At 37.5% G+C, this 22,621-nt stretch overlaps 1 protein-coding gene across 1 annotated transcript in view; it reads right to left on the reverse strand.

Annotated features, from left to right (window-relative positions):
- Nucleotides 1-22,621, reverse strand: part of LOC150080121 (homeobox protein PKNOX2-like) — a 185,829-nt gene that overhangs the window by 21,396 nt on the left and 141,812 nt on the right. The window contains exon 8 of the mRNA XM_090380620.1: nucleotides 3,061-3,191. Within this exon, the coding sequence (XP_090236746.1) occupies nucleotides 3,061-3,191 (131 nt within the window). The remainder of the gene's footprint in view (nucleotides 1-3,060; nucleotides 3,192-22,621) is intronic.

The following is a 22,621-nucleotide window of genomic DNA, read 5'->3' on the forward strand; positions in this document are numbered from 1 at the left end:
AAACAATCATCCAATAAATCCACAAAAGTCTGACTAGTGTGTGAGTGACCAACCCACAAGTTTCAGTCAATATCTGGGAAGTTAAAATCCCCCATTAAAAGACATTCCGATTTACTAGCCCACTCTATTTCTCTGTACAATTGTTCATTGTACTCATTCAAGTCATTAGGCCTATAACACACTCCTACTCTTATTTTTGCTTTTGCAGTGCTTATGTCACACCAAACTGACTCAACAGTGCACTGTTCATCTATATCAACTGGATGCACTTCTTTTGATTTTATGTTTTTCTTAATTAACAGCATAACACCTCCTCCCTTCCTATCCTGTCTATCCTTTCTGTACACATTGTACTCCCCAAATTCCAGTTCGGCATTCCTTATATCTGTGTGACACCACGTCTCTGATAAGGTAAGACAGGCAAAGGCAGATTACGAGAAATCCTTGGCAAAGGATGCAAAGAAAAACAGCAAAGAGTTCTTTACTTATATAAACTCTAGAAGGAAAGGGATTAATCAGATTGAACCACTTAACATAGATGGGTTAGCTATTGATGATCATGCTCAGGTAGCTGATAAACTAATGATTATTCTGCATCAGCATTCACACATGAGGAGTTATTCATTGCGGGGAGTGCTAGAACTTTACCAAACTCTAACAGGGAGCTAAGTGGAAGAGAAATTGTTGAAGTTAAACATACAAAAAGCACCTGGGGTGAATGGGATCTATCCAGTTATATTAAAGGAGGCAGCAAAGGAAGTAAGCAAACCCTTAGCCTGATAAATGCTGAGGAGTGCAGCTAATTATGAGAGCTTCCTTGGACTCAGGGAAGGCCCCATGGACTGGAGGTGTGCAAATGTATCACCAATTCAAAAAAGGGGGTTCAAAAGGTGACACAAGTAACTACAGACCTGTTAGTTTAACTTGTGTTACAGAGAAAATAATGGAATCACTGGTTAAAGAAACTGGTTAAAGAGGTCTTGTCTGACCAATTTGATTGGATACTATGATATGGTCACAAAGGAACTGAATGCCAAAAATAATTTTGATATCATATACTTGGATTTCAAGAAAGCTTTTGATACTGTTGCACATGGAAGACTGCTGTACAAATTGGAGAGGTATGTCATTAAGGGTATGTTGCTACACTGGATAAAGGGATGGTTGAGTGGGAGATGACAGAGAGTGGTAACAATGGACACTGCTCTTCATGGACAAATGTTATTAGTTGAGTTCCCCATGGTTCAGTGTTGGGCCCATTGTTGTTTTGTATATTTATCAATGATATTGATGAAGGTATATCAGGCTTAGTGTCGAAGTTTGCAGATGATACAAAGGTTGGCAGGGATGTTAACAACAGTAAAGACGGTATGCTACTCCAACTGGATCTAGATAAGTTGGGTAAATGGGCTGAGAAGTGGCAATTGAAGTTTAACATTGACAAATGTGAAATACTGCATATGGGTAGCAAAAACCGAAGAGAAACCTACCAACTGTGTGGTACTACACTCAGGGAAGTGGAAAGCGAAAAGGACCTGGGGGTAACTGTGCACTGAAATATGAAGTTTGCTGAGGAGTGCAGATGGGCTGCCAGGGCAGGTCATGGAGTCTTGCCAATGATATATAGGTATTTTTATAGCAGGGACAGGGATGTGATTATTCCCATTTATACAAGGCAATGGTCAGGCCATACCTAGAGTACTGTGTACAGGTCTGGAGGCCTCATTTTAGGAAGGATATAGAGTTGCTAGAATGAGTACAAAGAAGGGCAACAAGACTCGTGAGGAAAACAAAGGTTAAAGAAAGGTTTAAGTCCTGCAAATTGCAGTGCCTTGAGAGTAGGCACCTGTGAGGTGATCTGATTGAGATATATAAGGCCTTGAATGGGTTGAGCAAGCTGAATGCTGATGGAATTCTTCCCTTTGCTCAGATTAAGAACCTGAGGGAGCACAGATTCAAATTGAGGAAAGACAGTTGTAGAACAGATGTGCGGAAATTTGCCTTTAGCCAGCGGGTAGTTGATTGGTGGAACAGACTCCATCTTTTGTTGTGGAAGTCGATAGCCTAAATAAATTTAAGGCTGAGCTGGACAGGCATTTGGAACAAATGGAGGGGGTGAAATGGGAGGATGTTTTTTTTTTTTTAGCTGATGCTGCATAAGCTTGCATTCTTGCATTGTATGCCTCTACTAATGCTAATTGTACAAAGCAGCTCCACAAATGTTCACTGATGCCACAAGATGATCACTCAGAATGGATCCTCTGAGAGGATCCGATGTTGAGCATATCACAACTATTTAGATACTTTCACCTTGGTATCTAAGACAGTTATAGAATAATTCAGACCTGTGTTTTTTTGTTTATTTGAAAGAGATTCTAAAATTTCATCAAATATGGTTCACTGTATCTAATGAACTAATACTAATAATAATACATTCAACCTAATAATATACATTCAGTGCTTTTCTTTTTTGCATTTTTCTCACTGGCATGTAAAACTATAAAAATTCAGGAACAAATACTATGGCTGAATCCAAGTAATATGGTATGTGGCAGAAGAGAAAAGATAATAAAAATTAAGCCATACACATAATCAAGCTAAAACAATGTCCTTTCAGTGTGTAAACATTCTTAAAATATAACTACTAAAAACAGAAGCCACAAGAATTGCATTCAGTGATTGGGTTTTTAAATAACTATACAATAGGTTAGTAATTTAGACATTTGCTGATAATGTTAATGAGAATTAAATGATTTACTTTACAAAAGATAAATGGACTAAATGCAACAGTTCCATTTTCCTGTCTCCATGGCTGGGAAATAATAAATGGAAGTAAACCTAACCAACTTCATTATGGTCAAAATTTCTCAAGGAAAAAACTTTAATAATTTCTGTCTACCATATTGATTGGTGGTGCATAAGCTTGCTCCCTTGTATAATTTTGCTGATACTAATATTCTAACCAAATAAAAAACATTTTCAATATAGGAAAAAAAAAAAATCTTCCATAGATGAATTGGATAATCTCAACACAATATCAGTTATACATTTTTAACTTACCACAATATGCTGGAAGAGCCATGATCTCATAATGCTTGTGGCATGCTTAGGAAGAACACCTCTCTTCTGCTTTTTCTTACTTAGCAGATCATCATCTTCATCCCCACTGTTATTTAACGGAGTCCTTGGAGCTGAAAGAGATCCCTTCCTTTAATATTGTGAAATATGGGTATATATTTAATATTGTTGCATATAATGCCAAGCTGTATGGTTCAAATTATTATATGCAACAATATATTAAACATACAGTTCAAGCTACCATTATCAACTATATTGTCAAGGTCTGACACTATTGTGTGAATTTAGAATTAAATTAACTTATATACTGTTTTGCATTAAAAAAATGCCAATAATTTATATATTATGCATTATTTTTATTCATTTGATATTGGTTAGTGTTATTTAATTAGCATCTGTTTTATTTACCTGTATCATCAGTACTTACTCACAGCTGGCTCGTATTTCATCTGTCAATCAACCTTTTAATAGTTTCCCCCCCATATAATATATCATGTAACCCCACCCTCACCTTTTATACCTTGCTCTGTTGAGCCATGTTCTTATGATCACTACCAATGTAATCTTTATTTATGTTTTTCATTTGTTCACCTGTTGGAGGCATAAGTTTGGTATGGTACTGCCTACTGTCAAAGTCAAATGTTGAAGTCTTTACTGTAGTAAGAATTTAGCATTAGCAAGGGCGCATGATGCAAGAAAGCAAGCTTATATAACACACACACACACACACACACACACACACACACACACACACACACACACACACACACACACACACACTTCAATATTATGGCATTCAGTATTACCTAATCCATGCAATCCTTTCTTCATACTCATTTATTGGATTTTCTGTGTCTGAAATACATTCAAATGAATTTCCTTCTTGCAATTAATATTCATCAAACAATCGTCTATTGGAGCTCCCAATGACTGTTCTTCCACAACTTACATCACATGTATAAAGAAAATGACTTGGTTAGATAGCGTTAAGCTACTTGTCTATGGTATCTCAATATAAAGTACAGTGCAGTCCTGACTTATGTGGGCTTATTTTGCAAGATTTTTAAATAATGCACCCTTAGCATTAGTTGAGGCATATGATACAAGAAAGCAAGCTTATAACACACACACACACACACACACACACACACACACACACACACACACACACACACACACACACACACACACACTTCAATATTATGGCATTCAGTAGCATTAGCATTAGTAGAGGCATTTGATGCAAGAAAGCAAGCTTATGCGGCATCAGCCAAAAAAAAAAATATATATATAATAATAATAAATAAATAAAAAATAACCACTTCCACTTCACCCCTCTGTTCGTTCGAAATACCTGTCCAGCTGAGCCTTAAACTTATTTAGGCTATCAACTTCCACGACAAGGGATGGAAGTCTATTCCACCAACCAACCACCCACTAGCTAAAGGCAAATTTCCTCACGTCTATCCTACATCTGTCTTTTCTCAATTTGAATTTATGCCCACTCAGGTGATTATTCTGAGCAAGAGGAAGAATCCCATCAGCATTGAGCATGCTCAAACCATTCAAGGCTTTATACACCTCTATCAGATCACCTCGCCGATGCCTAGTCTCCAGACACTGTAATTTGCAAAACTTAAGCCTTTCTTCGTAAGAGCACCCCTTTGTTCCATTCACTAATCTTGTTGCCCTTCTCTGTACTCGTCCCAGCATCTCTACATCCTTCTTGAAATGAGGCCTCCAGACCTGTATACAGTACTCTAGGTGTGGCCAGACCATTGCCTTATACAAGGGAATAATCACCTCCTTATCCCTTCTAGAAAAATTCCTATATATCAATGACAATACACCATGAGCTACTCTTGCAGCCCCTCTGCACTGCTCAGAAAACTTCATATCTGCCTGCACAACCACCCCCAGGTCCCTTTCATTCTCTACCACTGTCAGTGTAGTACCACAGAGTTGATACGTTGCTCTGGGGTTGCTGTTTCCCATGTGTAGTACTTTACATTTGTCAATGTTAAACTTCATTTGCCACCTCTCAGCCCATCTGCTCAACCTTTCCAGATCCTGTTGCAGCAGCATAGTGTCAGTAGTGTCCTTGACAACCCTGCCAACCTTCGTATCGTGTGCAAACTTGGACATTAAGCTTGATATACTATCATCAATATCATTTATAAATACAGAAAACAATAATGGACCCAATACTCAACCCCGAGGGACTCCACTAATAACATTAGTCCACGAAGAGCAGTGTCCATTGATTACCACTCTCTGTCTTCTCCCCCTCAACCACCCCTTTATCCATAGCAGCAATTTGCCTCCAATGCCACACTGCTCCAATTTGTGCAGCAGTCTTCCATGTGCAACAGTATCAAAAGCCTTTCTAAGATTCAAGTATATAATATCAAAGTTATTCCCTGCATCCAGTTATTTTCTGACTGCATCATAGTATCCAATCAAATTGGTCAGGCAAGACTTCCCCTTAACAAAACCATGCTGTGTCTGAGCTATAACTGAAGTCTTGTCTAGATGATCCTGCAGTGCTTCTTTAACCAGTGCCTCCATTAATTTTCCAGGAACAGAAGTTAAATTAACAGGTCTATAATTACTTGTTTCACCCTTTGATCCTCCTTTGTGAATTGGGGTCACATTTGCACATCTCCAGTCCATGGGTACTTCCTCTGAGTCCAAGGAAGCTCTCATAATTATGGCTAAGGATTTGCTTATTTCCTTTGCTGCCTCCTTTAATATAACTGGATAGATCCCATCCACCCCATGTGCCTATCTTGTATTTATCTTCAACAATTTCTCCTCCACTTTACTCTCAGTTATTACAAGATTCTCTAGCTTACTGCTAGAGTTGAATACACCTCTGGCATTCCCCTCGCTGAATAATTCCTCATGTGTGAATGTCGATGCAAAATATTCATTTAGTTTGTCAGCTACCTGAGTAGGATCATCAACAGTTGACCCATCGATATCAAGTGGACCAATCTGATTCATCCCCTTTTTTTCTAGAGTTTACACAAGTAAAGAACTCTTTGCTGTTTTTCTTTGCATCCCTTGCCAAAGATTTCTCGTAATCTGCCTTCGCCTGCTAACCTCCTTTGTAACTTGGTTACAGATCAACTTGTATCTATCATAGGCTTCTGTGTCACATGTTAATTTGTATGTATCCCGTGCATTTTTCTTCTCTGCCATATGTCTCATTAGTTCATCTGACATCCATTTAGGCCTAAACCTTGAACAATATTTCTTAGTTGGTATGTAAAGCCTAGTAGCTTCCAAGATAAGTTCTTTGAATGCTTCCCATTTTGAATTTGTTGTTGGTAACATCATCAGTTGGTCCCACTGTATAGAATTTAAATACTGTCTCAGTCCATTGTAGTCGCCTTTACGAAAGCAATAACCCTTCCCTTTACTCCTAATGGTAGTTACCTCTTTGAGTAAATCCTACTTCGGCACACTGTGATCACTGCCACCTAGTGGTTCATTTACCTGCAGATTCTTAATGCATGAAGAATCACTACTGATAATCAAATCAAGAGTATTTCTCCCTCTAGTTGCCTTCCGAACATGCTGATGTAGAAAACAATCATCCAATAAATCAACAAAAGCCTTGCTAGTGTGTGAGTGACCAGCCCCCAAATTCCAGTCAATATCTGGGACATTAAAATCCCCCATTATAAGACTCTCTGATTTGCTGGCCCACTCTATTTCCCCGTACAGTTTCTTATTATACTCATCAGAATCATTAGGCCTATAGCACACTCCTACTCTCAATTTTGATCTCCCAATGCTTATGTCACACCAAACTGACTCGACACTGCACTGTCCAGCAATGTCGACTGGCTTCACTTCCTTGGATTTTATGTATTTCTTAACTAATAGCATAACCCCTCCTCCCTCCCTACCTACCCTGTCTATCCTTTCTGTAGACATTGTACTCCCCAAATTCCAGTTCTGCATTCCTTATATCTGTGTGACACCACGTCTCTGAAATACCCACAATATCTGCCTTTGATGTTTTGAGCAATACCTCAAATTCATCAAATTTATTTACTAAACTCCTAGCACTGGTGTACACGCAAGTATACATGCACCGGTTCTTTTTCTTAGCTACCCTAACACAACCTATGTGTTTATTTATACCCCAATGATTCCCAGCAGTCTCTGAAATATCCTGCATCTTATTTTCCAGGCTGCGGCTCATTCCAATAGAAGCAGTGCAAGAATCACTTTCACCTCTGCCAGTGGCTACTGTTAATCTATTAGTCCTTGTATTCCCCAATCTAGCAGTTTTCCGACCCACCTAACACTGCCTCGATAGCATCAGCAAACATTCTTGCACCCTTTCTATTTAAGTGTATCCCATCCCTGTAGAAGCAGTCTCTCCTGTTAACAAGTACAGAACAGGCTGAAAAAAATTCTACCCCTTGAGCCCTGCACAATCCTTCCAGGGCCGAATCGATCGACATGGCTCTCGTCATATACTCCCTCCTATCGTGTCTGGGCAGAATTGCAGACACTTTCAAATTCAACCCTAATTCACAGCTTTTTTTCAACAAGTATTACCTAATCCATGCAATCCTTTCTTCATACTTATTTATTGGATTTTCTGTGTCTGAAATATATTCAAATGAATTTCCTTCTTGCAATTAATATTCATCAAACAATCATCTATTGGAGCTCCCAATGACTGTTCTTCCACAACTTACATCACATGTATAAAGAAAATGACTTGGTTAGATAGCGTTAAGCTACTTGTCTATTGTATCTCAATATAAAGTACAGTGCAAGCCTGACTTATGTGGGCTTATTTTGCAAAATTTATAAATAATGCACCCTTAGCATTAGTTGAGGCATATGATGCAAGAAAGCAAGTTTTTACAGCATTGTCCAAAAAAAAACAAAAAAACTTTCCCAATTCACCTATCCAGTCACTCCAAATGTTTGTTTAGTTCAGCCTTAAATTTATTTAAGCTATCAACTTCCACAACAACAGATGGAAATCTGTTCCAGCAATCAACTATCCGCTCGCTAAAGGCAAGTTTCCACACATCTATTCTACAACTGTGTTTCCTCAGTGAACCTATGCTCCCTCAGGTTCTTAATCTGAGCAAGCAGAAGTATCCCATTAGCATTAAGCCTGCTCAAACTATTCAAGCCCTTATATACCTCAATCAGATCACCTCAAAGGTGCCTAGTCTCCGGATACTGCAATTTGCAGAATTTAAGCCTCTCTTGGTAAGAGCATCTCTTTGTTCCTCTCACCAACCTTGTTGCCCTTCTCTGTACTCGTTCTAGCAACTCTACATCCTTCCTAAAATGAGCCCTCCAGACCTATATGCAGTACTCAAGGTTTGGCCCGACCATTGCCTTATACAAATGGATAATCACCTCCTTGTCTCTGCTAGCAAAATTCCTATATATCAAGGGTGGCCAACAAGTCGATTGCAATCTACCAGTCGATCACAACAAATTTTAAATATATATAAAAAATAGATTAGTTCAAATCTAAATATTGTTACCACATTTCTTCGATTCTAAGACACACTTTTCCCCCTATAAATGTCTCTAAAAATGGGGTGCGTCTTAGAATCAATGGCGTCGTACAATTACAGTTTTTTTTTTCGAATTTTCCTGAGCTTTGCACATGGCACCACATGTTTTGTTTTTAAGTGAAACCCCACCTCCAAGTTTGCATTCTCCAATTCCATTGGAGAATAAAGTGGCATGGTTGATTTCACATGCTTTCGAAATGTGAAGCCACCGTTATTTCATTACAGTGGAGCTCACTCAGCAAAAACTAGGAAGTTTTGTTTGTATCTTCGAAAGTACGTAAGAAGTGGAGTTACTGTATTTCGTTCATTTTGATCCCTTCATTGCACATTAAAATGTCAAAAAGAATGCACTACGAAGCCGCATTGAAACAAAAAGTTATTGTGTATGCAAAAGAACATGGAAATAGTGCTGCGGTCCGAAACAGAAGTTAAACTAACAGGTCTCTAATTATTTGTGTCACCCTTTGAACCCCCTTTGTGAATTCGGGATATATATTTACATCTCCAGTCCATGGGGACCTGAATCTAAGGATGCTCTCATAATTATGGCTTAGGGTTTGCTTACTTCCCTCCCTACCTACCTCAATATAACTGAATAGATTTCATCTGCCCCAGGTGCCTTTTTTTATGTTTAATTTCAACAATTTCTCTCCACTTTTCTCTCCGTTATTACAAAATCATTTAACTCCCCGTCAGAGTTTAGTAAGCTTCTGTTTTCCCCTTCCTTACAGAATTCCTCATGTGTGAATGTAAATGCAAAATAGTCATTCAGTTTGTCAGCTATATGAGCAGAATCATCATCAGTCGAACCACCAATATCAAGTGGACCAATCTGATTCATCCCCTTCCTTCTAGAGTTTTACATAAGTAAAGAAGTCTGTTTTTTCTTTGCATCCTTTGTCAAGGATTTCTTGTAATCAGCCTTCGGTGCACAACCTCCTTTGTGACTTGATTACAGACTAGCTTATATCTGCCATAAGCTTCTGTGTCACCTGATAATTTATATGTATCCCACGCATTTTTCTTTTCTGCCACGAGCCTCGTTAGTTCATCTGACATCCATTTAGGATGTCAGATGAACTAAATCTTGAACAGTATTTCTTAGTTGGTATGAAAAGCCTAGTAGCTTCCAAGATTAATTCCTTGAATGGTTGCCATTTAGAATTTGCTCTTTTTAACATCATCAGTTGATCCCACTGTATAGAATTTAAAAGCTATCTGAGACCACTTTGTGAAAACAAAAACCCTTCCCTTTACCCTTGACGGTAGTTACATCTTTAAGTAAATCCCACATCAATACACTGTGATCACGGTCACCTAGTGGTTCCTTTATCTGCAAATTCTGAATGCATGAATAATTACTGCTGATAATCAGATCAAGGGTATTACTCCCTCTGGTTGCCCCTTGAACATGTTGCTGTTGAAACCAGTCATCCAATAAATCCACAAAAGTCTTGCTAGTGTGCAAGTGACCAATCCACAAGTTCCAGTCAATATCTGGAAAGTTATAATCCCCCATTACAAGACATTCTGATTTACTGGCCCACTATTTCTCTGCACAACTGTTTGTTGTACTTATCAGAGTCATTAGGCCTATAACACACTCATACTCTAATTTTCCCTTTCCCAGTGTTTACGTCACACAAACTCACTCAATATTGCACTGTCCACCCATGCCAACTGGATGCACTTCCTTAGATTTTATGTTTCTTAAATAACGGCATAACCCCTTCTCCCTTCCTATCCTTTCTGTACACCTTGTACTCCGCAAATCTCAATTCTGCACTGCTTATATCTGTGTGACACTGTGGCTCTGATATCCCAACAATATCTGCCTTTGATGCCTTGATCAGCACTTCAAATTCAAATTCATCAAATTTATTTACTATACTTCTAGCATTGGTGTACATGCAGGTATACATGCACCTGTTCTTATTCTTAGTTGCCCTAATACAGCTCATGTATTTACTTGTTCCATGATGACTCCCAGTAGTTCTTGAAGTCCCCAGCAACGTTCTCTCTCTCTCTCTCTCTAGGCTGCTGCTCATTACAACAGAGCAGTGCAAGAATCACTTTTACCTCTGCCTGTGGCTACCGTTAACCTTTTAGTCTGTGAATCCCCCCCAATCTAGCAGTTTTTCTGCCCACCTAACACTGCCTCGATAGCATCAGCAAATATTCTTCCACACTTTATATTTAAGTGTATCCCATCCCTGAAGAAGCAAGTCTCTCCTGTTAGCAAGCACAGACCATGCTGAAAAAAATTCTATTCCACGAGTCTTGCACAATCTCTCCATGGCCGAATTGACTGACATGGCTCTCATCATATACTCCCTACTATTGTGTCTGGGCAGAATTGCAGACACTTTCAAATTTAACTCTGACTCGTGACTTTTTTTCAACATTGACCTGTACTTGTTAAGTAAATCTGCAGATCTCTTACTCTTAAGGTCATTAGTGCCAATGTGCCTTTTGTGCCCTTAAAAGATGATATCTGATCTACAATGTCATCAACTTTTGCCCCTGGCAGACATACCCTGGTTCTGTTCCACCTACCTTTTTTGCATAATATATTCCCAGTCTCCCTGACAATAGAATCACCAACAATAACTAGCTTCTGTGGGACCAAGCATTCTGCCTTGGAGATTGCCGCTGTTTTGCCTGATGCACAGGAGTGAGCTGTGACTTTGAGTTTAGCTGAGAGCTTGACGGGCCCCTCATATTAATTTCTTCTAGGGCATCTACCCTACACCTGAAGCTCTCATAGACTCCCATCAGAATGCTGAGTTGGCACACAGTCCCTGCACCTAGCACACACAAAGACATCCTTCTTGGCTAGATCATGTCCTCTTCTAGACAGGTCTGCAAACATTTCAACATTTCGTGCATTTTTTTAGACTGTGATTCGTTGGAGAATCATCCCCTTCAGTTCTCCCCCGAGCCACAGTACTATCGCTACTTTGTTCTCATTGCTTTGCTGCTCTAGTCTGGTTTCATGATTCCGTTTAAGTACAATTTAATTAACAATTAAATTTAATAAGATTAATAAATTTTACTGATTAATTGATAATACCATACTAAGCTAACAGATTTCTAATACAGTGCTACATATTTCACTAGTAACGTATCTAGTTTTACGTTAAACCTTACGCTATCAAGTTTGGGATATACATTACACTATTTTGTATCATATAACAATGGTGGGAAGTTACGAATGGTAAAATCTACAGACACTAAGTATTAACTTTTAAAATCGCTATCTAAATTAAAAATAAACCAAGGAGCTTGACTAGAACTATAAAGCTACTTATAGAAAATAATTTAATATAACAATTAAGTCAATAAAACAGCTAAATATAAATAAAAACTTAGTGTTCACCAGAGCTGTAAAATCTTTTCCAACAAGTGGAAATTATATGTGTAAAAATTAAAATAATGCACTGTATGTTCACACAGGGGCAAAAAAAAAAAAAAAAAAACCAGAAACCAGGCACAAAAACCGACTCTAACTGAAGAAATCAAAACATTGTGGTGAGTGATATTTTTAAATTAGATTTAAGGTAAAGTCTAATGCTTTACATTTTAATTTTTTAATTTGTTTTTTATGTTCATACGTTTATTTCCTAATTTCCAGGGTACTTATATGTTTTTACTATACTATGCAGGTAATTTTCAGTTGAATTTTTTATGAAAATCATTTTTTCTCATAATACATACAAATTTTTGTTACAAATTTCATTAATTTTTATCTTAATTTATGTTATTTATAAAAAAAGTATTAGTTTTAATTTATCCATAAAATAAGCCAAAAAATTATTATGTTGGTAACTATTTATGCATTTATGGAATTCATTCCCTGAAATTTAACATATTTCTATGCGACAATGGGTCTTTGTGTACAAATCTTTGTTTATGTACACATTCCAGGAATGTAAACCCACATGTAAATCATGACCACCCTGTAATCACATAGCTCACAGAATTAGGATTTTTGGTTGCCTGTATCAATTCTAATTACATAAGTCAATATTTCCAAAAGTCATTAGTGCCAGTTTAACAGTTTGTTTTTTGCTGCAGCTTATATTTGCAAGAGTCCTTTCTATATGCCTTGCATTTTAATGAGATTCAGAATCCATATCACTCGAATGGAATTCTATTTCAGTATCAGATGACATATTATAAAAAGCAGATTCAATGTAATCAGCTTTAACATACTATCCCTCCCTCTTCCTTTACAGTCCTGATGTCTAGGGCTGTGGATTCTATTCAAGTGATGCAGATCCTGAAGAAGGTTCAGAATCCACATCACTTGAATAGAATTCAGCTTCACTTGAAAACTAAAGAATTAAAATTCAGCAAGCATAATCTTCAAAAAGTTTTATCTTTTCTTCTTGCAGAAAATACTAAACTAGATAAAATAACTTTAACATAAGCAAAAAACATATGAAACTGTGAACCAAGTATACAGCTTTTATAGCGCTCTCTGCAGAACCATGATCAATGCTAAGCTAGACAGTGTGGTTGATGTTAATCCCAGCCATAATGTGAATAGCCCACAGTTCAAACAGTGTGTCAATATTGAGCAGTTCTGCATTTCATATACCTTTCCTTTCACAGCACTCACTTATTGGCCACAATTGGATGGACATGAAGTGCAAGCTTGTGTTCCAGCAGCAAATGTGTTAACTATAACTGACAATAAGATTTAGTGTAATCTTTAAACTGCCAATTTGAATTAAGTGTATGTACTGAGGTGAAATCAGTCAATAAATGCAGTAATCATAACAGAGTAATACAGCATCCCATACCTTGCATTCCATTCTTAAAATGAATGGCCCTGTAATGCCTCTCTTTCAACTTATTAGAATTATAATTACTTCAAACAACCATATAAACTTTATTAAAATAAATATACAAAAATAAGTAAAATTGAATTAAAAATAGTCAGTAAATAACTAATATACTAAAAGCAATAAAAAAAAAGAATAAAAATATGCAGATAAAATAAGTTAAAATCATGAAATCATGGAAAATAAGTGAGGATAAAATAAATTAAAATCACAAACATAAATAAGAAGCTTTCAAGGCAGGGCACCACTTTGTCAACACACTTATGTATAATACAAGACAACACAAATAGCAGTTTTGTTACATGACAAGCAGTAAACCAGGACAATGGTGATGCTAAAAAAAAAAAAAAAAACTAATCAGGATCTGGCAGCAATAAACAAAGTATATTAGCAACAATATTCCAAGTGTATCAGTTGTGCTCGTCATATTGTGGGACAGCAAACTCCATAATAGGGTGGTGCAGATACTTTTATTGTAATTAAAATTGGTGCCTGCTATATAAACAGAGTCAGTTGTTTCAAAAAATATTTTTGATATGATCCCTGACACTCAAGGCTTTTTTTCTAGTTCTAATTACAATTAGAATCCTGTGAATGAATCTATTTTCCCATATTTCAGTTGAACTGTCATACCACTAAACGTACGGCCAAACTTTCAACCTTTTTTCCCATGTGGAAAACAATGTCACCTTTCCCCATTTTACTTCTTTCTTTTAACTACTTGTTTAATATCTCTTTAAATACTCCACAACCACAAGTGGGAGTTGTCAATTCCTCTTTGAATAAAGGAAGATTTTTAAATTTATAAGAGTGTGTGTGTGTCACACGAAGAAATGTTAAGATGTCATCAGAATTTAGTTTAATTAACCTTTTAAACAGCTTAACAGCTTTAAACACCCTGATCAAATCAACTCAGAGATGCTTTATTTCCAAACACTAACTTAAAGAACACAATTTTCTCTTTATAGGAATGCCACACTATATCCTTAACCAACTTTGTTGCTCTTCTCCATACCATTTCAACAGGTTCACATTGTTCTAAAATGGAGACTCACATTTGCATGTAATATACAAGTTGTGGCCTAACCCTGTAACGTGCAAACTTATTTCGCTCACGACACCCTTTATTAAATATAAAATTGACACAACCCCTCAATGTAAACCCCGAGGTAGGATGACCAGATTTTTAGAAAAGAAAATGACGTGAATAATTTTGTAAATTATGTAGTAACAAATTTTATTCAAGCACTGAGAAAGGAATAAAAATTTTTTTTCCTTTTAATTTTTATACATTAAAATAATTATACAGTAGTTATGCATTAAAATAATCATTGAATATTGAATACAGCACAAACAACAAATATTTTCTTATTCTTCAACTAAGATTACAAAACAATAAACAATGAACAATTACAAAACAAAAATACAAATAAGAAGGATGAGCCTGGATAACCGATAATATTTGGTTCACATTTTCTGCAATATTTGAAATTGCTACTCCTATGTCATCTTCTGGATCAAGTCTGGAATGCTGTTTTGTTCTTATAGCTGTTAATTTTGAGAAACCAACCTCATATAAATATGTAGACCCGAAAGGTAGCATGTTTGTATCGCCATTTTCAATAATTCTGGATACTCAGAGACTTGAGTATTTCCATACTTCTTTACTTATGTAAACTCTAGAATGAAGAGGGTGAATCAGATTGGTCCACTTGATCTTGGTGGTTCGACTGTTGATGATCCTGCTCAGATAGCTGACAAACTGAATGAGTATTTTGCATCTACATTCACACATGAGGAATTCTGTAAGGAAGGGGAGGACAGAAGTTTACTAAACTCTGACAGGGAGCTAAATGATTTTGTAATAACGAAGAACAAAGTGGAGGAGAAATTATTGAAGTTAAACATAAAAATGGCACCTGGGGCAAATGAAATCTATACAGTTATATTGAGGTAGGTAGGGAGGGAAGTAAGCAAACCTTAAGCCATAATTATGAGAGCATCCTTAGATTCAGGGGAGGTCCCTATGGACTGGAGATGTACAAATATATCCCGAATTCGCAAAGGGGGTCAAAGGGTGACACAAATAATTAGAGACCTGTTAGTTTAACTTCTGTTCTGGAGAAAATAATGGAGTTAAAGAAGTGATGCAGGATCACCTACACAAGACTGCAGTAATAGTTCAGACACAGCATGGGTTTGTTAAGGGGAAGTCTTGTCTGACCAATTTGATTGGATACTATGATGTGGTCACAAAGGAACTGGAAGGAAAAAATAATTTTGATATCATATACTTGGATTTCAGGAAAGCTTTTGATACTGTTGCACATGGAAGACTGCTGTACAAATTGGAGTGGTATGGCATTAAGGGCAAGTTGCTGCAATGGATAAAGGGATGGTTGAGTGGGAGATGGCAGAAGGTGGTAATAAATGGACACTGCTCTGCGTGGACTAATGTTATTAGTGGAGTCCCCCAGGGTTCGGTGCTAAGCCCATTGTTGGTTTGTGTATTTAATAATGGTATCGATGAAAGTATATCAGGCTTAATGTCCAAGTGTGCAGATGATACAATGGTTGGCAGGGTTGTTACTGATAGTAAAGACAGCATGCTACTGCAACAGGAACTAGAAAAGTTAGGTAGATGGGCTGAGAAGTGGCAACTGAAGTTTAATATTGACAAATGCAAAGTACTGCATATGGGTAGCAGTAAACCCAAGAGAAACATACCAACTGTGTGGTACTACATTCAGAGAGGTGGAGAATAAAAAAGACCTGGGGGTAATTGTGCAGATATGAAGTTCTCTCAGCAGTGAAGATGGGCTGCCAGAGCAGGTCATGGAGTTTTGTAGATGATATATAGGAATTTTGCTAGCAGAGACAAGGAGGTGAACATTCCTTTGTATTAGGCAATGTGTCAGGCCACACCTTGAGTACTGGTCTGGAGACCTCATTTTAGGAGTGTGTACAAGATTGAGGTGTACAAAGTCATGAATGGTTTGAGCAGGCTCAATGCTGATGGGATACTTTCATTTGCTGAGATTAAGAACCTGAGGGGGCATAGATTCAAATTGAGGAAAGAAGTTGTAGGGAATAGATGTGCAGAACTTTGCCTTTAGCCAGCAGGTGGTTAATTTCTGGAACAGCCTTCCATCTGTTGTTGTGGAAGTTGATAGCTTAAATAAATTTAAGGCTGAACTAGACAAACATTTGGAATGACAAGATGGGTGAAATGGGAAGTTTTTTTTTTTTATTATTATTATTATTTTTTGGATGATGCTGTATAAGCTTGCTTTCTTTCATCATGTGCTTCAAGTAATGCTAGTCTCAAAGAGAAAGCCAAAATTTTTGACAAGTTTTAGTCTTGAAATAAGCACATAATGCTTTGTGAGACAACAGGTCGATAAGATCTTCGATCTTATCGAAGCTCATACATTAAATCGTTTGTTAAAATTCCAATGTCAATGATATACAGGAATTTTTCTTGCAGGGATAAGGAGGTAGTTATTCCCTTCTATAAGGCAATGGTCAGGCCACGCCTTCAGTACTGTATACAGGTCTGGAGGGCCTCATTTCAAGAAGGATGTAGAGCTGCTGGAACGAGTACAGAGAAAGGCAACAAGATTAGTGAATGGAACAAAGAGTTGTTCTTACAAAGAAAGGCTTAAGTTTTGCAAATTACAGTGTCTGAAGACTAGGCACTGGGAAGGTGATCTGATAGAGGTGTATAAAGCCTTGAATGGTTTGAGCATGCTCAATGCTGATGGGATTCTTCCTCTTGCTCAGAATAATCACCTGATAGCTCATAAATTAAAATTGAGGAAAGACAGATGTAGGATAGATGTGCGGACATTTGCCTTTAGCCAGTGGGTAGTTGGTTGGTGGAACAGACTTCCATCCCTTGTGGAAGTTGATAGCCTAAATAAATTTAAGACTCGCTGGACAGGTATTTCGAACGAACAGAGGGGTGAAATGGGAATATTTTTTTTTGGCTGATGCTGCATAAGCTTGCTTTCTGGCATCATATGCCTCTACTAATGCTAATGCTTAATTAGCATTGTTATGTGGGTGGCAATGATATCCCTAAATTGTACATCAAATTGTTTGTTAAAATTCTTAATTAACATTGTTAGGTGGGTGGCAATGATATCCCTAAATTGTAAAATGTCAATATTATTGCTATTAACAAAATCTAAAAAACATGGGAACATTTCAGTATTATTACAATCAAATTCAGTTTACCAAAGATTAAGCTTCTTTTTGAAAGCTTCTATTTTATCACTGAGTATATTTGTTTCTTGTTCTAGAACACTTAAATTTAAATCATTAAGTTTTTCAAATATGTCAACAAGGTAACTAAGTTTTCCAAGCCATTTTTGATTTGTAAAGTATTGAGCAAGGTTCCGATTTTTATTGGATAAAAACAATAAAATTTCATGTTTGAGGTCAAAAAGATGTCGCAACACTTTATCACTGGACAATCACCTCACTTTCATATATAAAAGAAGCATTTCATAAGCGGATCACATTTCATTACAAAGTATAGTGAAAAGTCTGCTATTTAGGCTTCTACTTTTAATAAAGTTGATCACACTTACTGCATCTTTAAAAACTTCATGCAAATCAGTCTGCATTTACTTCATTACTAACAAAGGAGATTAGGCAGGCAAAGGCAGACTATGAAAAATCCTTGGCAAAGGATGCAAAGAAAAACAGAAAAGAGTTCTTTACATACTTGAACTCGAAAAGGAAAGGGATGAATCAGATTGGTCCACTGGATATTGATGGTTCAACAGTTGAGGATCCTGCTCAGGTGGCTAACAATCTAAACGAGTATTTTGCATCTACATTCACGCATGAGGAGTTATTCAGGAAGGAGAATGATGTAGGTAAAGTAAACATTGGCAGTGAGCTGGATGATTTTGTAATAACTGAGAGGAAAGTGGAGGAGAGATTGTTGGGGATAAACATAAAAAAGGCACCTGGGGTGGATGGGATCTATCCAGTTATATTAAAGGAGGCAGCAAAGGAAGTAAGCAAACCCTTAGCCATAATTATGAGAGCTTCCTTGGACTCAGGGGAGGTACCTATGGACTGGAGATGTGCAAATGTGACCCCAATTCACAAAGGAGGTTCAAAGGCTGACACAAGTAATTATAGACCTGTTAGTTTAACTTCTGTTCCAGGTAAATTAATGGAGGCACTGGTTAAAGAAGCACTGCAGGATCATCTAGACAAGAATTCAGTTATAGCTCAGACGCAGCATGGTTTTGTTAAGGGCAGGTCTTGCCTGACCAATTTGATTGGATACTATGATGTAGTCACAAAAGAACTGGATGCAGGGAATAACTTTGATATTATATATTTGGATCTTAGAAAGGCTTTTGATACTGTTGCACATGGAAGACTGCTGCACAAATTGGAGCAGTGTGGCATTGGAGGCAAATTGCTGCTATGGATAAGGGGATGGTTGAGTGGCAGAAGACAGAGAGTGGTAATCAATGGACACTGCTCAACGTGGACTAATGTTATTAGTGGAGTTCCTCAAGGTTCAGTGTTGGGTCCGTTGTTGTTTTCGGTGTTTATGAATGATATTGATGATGGGATATCAAGTTTAATGTCCAAGTTTGCAGATGATACAAAGGTTGGCAGGGTCGTTAAGGACAATACTGACGCTATGCTGCTGCAACAGGATCTGGACAGGTTGAACAGATGGGCTGAGAGGTGGCAAATGAGGTTTAACATCGACAAATGTAAAGTGCTGCATATGGGAAACAGTAACCCCAGAGCAACGTATCAACTCTGCGGTACTACACTGACAGTGGTGGAGAATGAAAAGGACCTGGGGGTAATTGTGCAGGCAGATATGAAGTTCTCTGAGCAGTGCAGACGAGCTGCAAGAGTAGCTCATGGTGTCTTGTCAATGATATACAGGAATTTTTCTAGCAGGGATAAGGAGGTGATTATTCCATTGTATAAGGCAATGGTAAGGCCACATCTTGAGTACTGTATACAGGTCTGGAGGCCTCATTTCAAGAAGGATGTAGAGCTGCTGGAACGGGTACAGAGAAGGGCAACAAGATTAGTAAATGGAACAAAGGGTTGCTCTTACGAAGAAAGGCTTAAGTTTTGCAAATTACAGAGTCTGGAGACTAGGCACCGGCGAGGTGATCTGATAGAGGTGTATAAGGCTTTGAATGGTTTGAGCATGCTCAATGCCAATGGGATTCTTCATCTTTCTCAGAATAATCACCTCAGAGGGCATAAATTCAAATTGAGGAAGGACGGATGTCGGATAGATGTGCGGAAATTTGCCTTTGGCCAGCGGGTGGTTGGTTGGTGGAACCGACTTCCATCACTGGTTGTTGAAGTTGATAGCCTAAACAAATTTAAAGCTCAACTGGACAGGTATTTCGAACGAACGGAGGGGTGAAATGGGAGTGGGTTTTTTTTTTTTTTTTTTTTGTTTTTTTTGGCTGATGCTGAATAAGCTTGCTTTCTTGCATCATATGCCTCTGCTAATGCTAATGCTAATGCTAATGCTATGTATAATGCAATGATTAAAAACTATATTTGGAGCAATTTCCTTTACTTTACCTTTTAAACCTTTATTTTATCCTGTAAATGCAGCCACATCATCAATATAAATCGCAAAGCAGTTGTTCTATGTTAGATTATTTGTTTGAAAGAAAATATTTATAACATCAAAAATCTTCTCGCCCATCATTCTTCCTTCCAAAGCTTTGCAAAATAGAAAATGCTCCAAATTATCTCCCTCATAGCCAGTATCCGACATATACAATAAGTTGAGCAAGATTTGAAATATCTGTTGATTCATCTTACACTTGAGAGAAAATCCAATTTTTGTACCACAAAAATTGTGTTTTCCCTCAATCAGTTTAATAAATTGAATTTTACATTGTCCGTGATAACTGTAATATGCCACGAGACTATATCTCTGGACAGAAGAATAGTTATTAAATCATTGCTGCACTTTTCTCCATGCATAATTGAAATCCTTTTTAAATGCAGCAGGAAGAACAAGAGATTCAGCAATAGTGTGTGATTTCAAATTTTTTCCTATTAAATATGAAACTTCCAACGATGCTCTTAAAGCTTTACAAGGAACTGCTGTATGTTTCTTCATGAAAGATGTCAGCCTTTGTATGACATCAGGGTTTTTTTTTGAAAAGGATTCAGTCTTTTCATTAGATCTGGATGTTTCATATGTAAGTGTCTTTTTAATTTAATAGGTTTCATGCTTTTATTAGCCAGTTTTTCATAACATATTGCACATATAGGACATTGCTCATCAACAACACTGTTAGTGAAGCTGTACTTCATAAATTTCTCATGATATTTTCTATTCTTTTTCATTCCTTTTTGATTTGGAATATGATAGCTCTCTACCAGAAATTGCAATACACTTGAAGTAACGTTAGTGTCCAAATTTTCACATGCTATATTTCTTACCTTATTAGCTTCTGAAGTATCTGTAGGAACATTATTGTCATCATTCCTCGGCCATTTTGTTCTGATTACCCAATTGTCCACGGTAAAATATATATTTTTTTCTTCTTAAAAACAATGATATGAAAAATGAAACGTGCAATATAAAAAGCAGCAGAAGAATGAAAAACACATTCAAGTTTACATGAAAGCACCGAATTAAGAAGCAGAATAAAGCATGCGTGCAACAGACTTGCTATATAACATATATTTACTGCCACCCATATTCACACCTCTGGCCTTTAGGCAATATAGGTTATTTGAGAATTTGTGCTGTAGGAAGCACAAATTAAGAGATAAAGGGATTACCATTCAGCAATTGAGTTGTACTTCTCAGTACTACTCAATTGCCGAGTAGTACTGAGAAGTCATACTAGTCAGCTGATTTCTGTGTGTCCACAGCTAGTGAGCAAATTGAGGTGCATTCCCGACACAGACAATAAGTCAGAACGCCACCTTCGTCACATGTATAACCACCCTAACAAAATAGGGTGACAGTAGGGTTCATTCATTTCTCTGTGCTGGCAAAATTCTTGAATATCACAAATAGAACCCCCATGAGTTGTCCTAGTTGAATTTATCTGCACTACTTTATGAGACAGTTTTGTCTTTTGTGTTATCATCTATCTTGAGCTAGTAACTATCCAACTGGTATATTATCCCAGGATTACTGCTATCCAAATTCAAGACCTTGCATTTTCCAGTGTAATACTTCAGCTGCCATTTTTCAGCTCGTCCAAATAATTTTTCTGTGTCTTGTTGAAGTAGCATGCCATGCCCACCTTTGTATCATCACTAGAATTGAACATTAAACTTGAAATATCTATATCAATATCATTAATAAATATTAGAAACAAAAAGGGGACTCAGCACTGAACCTTGTGGAACCCCACTAGCGACATTAATCCAAGAAGAGCAGCACTCATTTCTAACTATTCTCTCTCTCCAACCACTTAACCTCCCTTGCTACTCTGCTCCAGTTTATACGAGGTGCTACCCAAATGTTCCCAAAATTTGAATGTTGCACGGGAACTACATCTAGTACGGACTTGTGGAGCTAGGTAACACTGCATGCATCCTCTGTGAATCAGTGTGCCACGTGGCTCGGGCTAGATAGTCATTGAATATTTATGTGCAGTTCTTTGGCGGTGTGTTTTGTGTAGTTTGAGATTGTTGCGATGGCTGATGTCAGAGAGCAACGTGCTTGCATCAAGTTTTGTTTCCTTTTTAACAATAAAGAAGCCCTTAAGGAAATGAAAATTCAATTTTCCACCAATACATGGACCCGTGGTCAACTTAACTGGGTTATAGAAGTGCCCCCCCCCCTGATGTGAGAGAACAACGTGCTTGCATCAAGTTTTGTTTCCTTTTTAACAATAAAGAAGCCCTTAAGGAAATGAAAATTCCATTTTCCACCAATACATGGACCCGTGGTCAACTTAACTGGGTTATAGAAGTGCGCCCCCCCCCCCAGGATAAGAAGATTCCTACACAGCCAGGATACTGGGCTGGTCATCCCACAGATTCAGAGATTTTGTACCAGTCCTGAAATGCTACAAATGTCTTGGTTATGGGCACACCTCTGCGCTAAGTGTCTAAAAAAACAGCCAATATGTGGGC

The sequence above is a fragment of the Mastigoproctus giganteus genome, chromosome 9 (assembly GCF_048544385.1).
Source record: "Mastigoproctus giganteus isolate SK-2022 chromosome 9, ASM4854438v1, whole genome shotgun sequence".
NCBI classification, from domain to species: Eukaryota; Metazoa; Arthropoda; class Arachnida; order Uropygi; family Thelyphonidae; genus Mastigoproctus; species Mastigoproctus giganteus.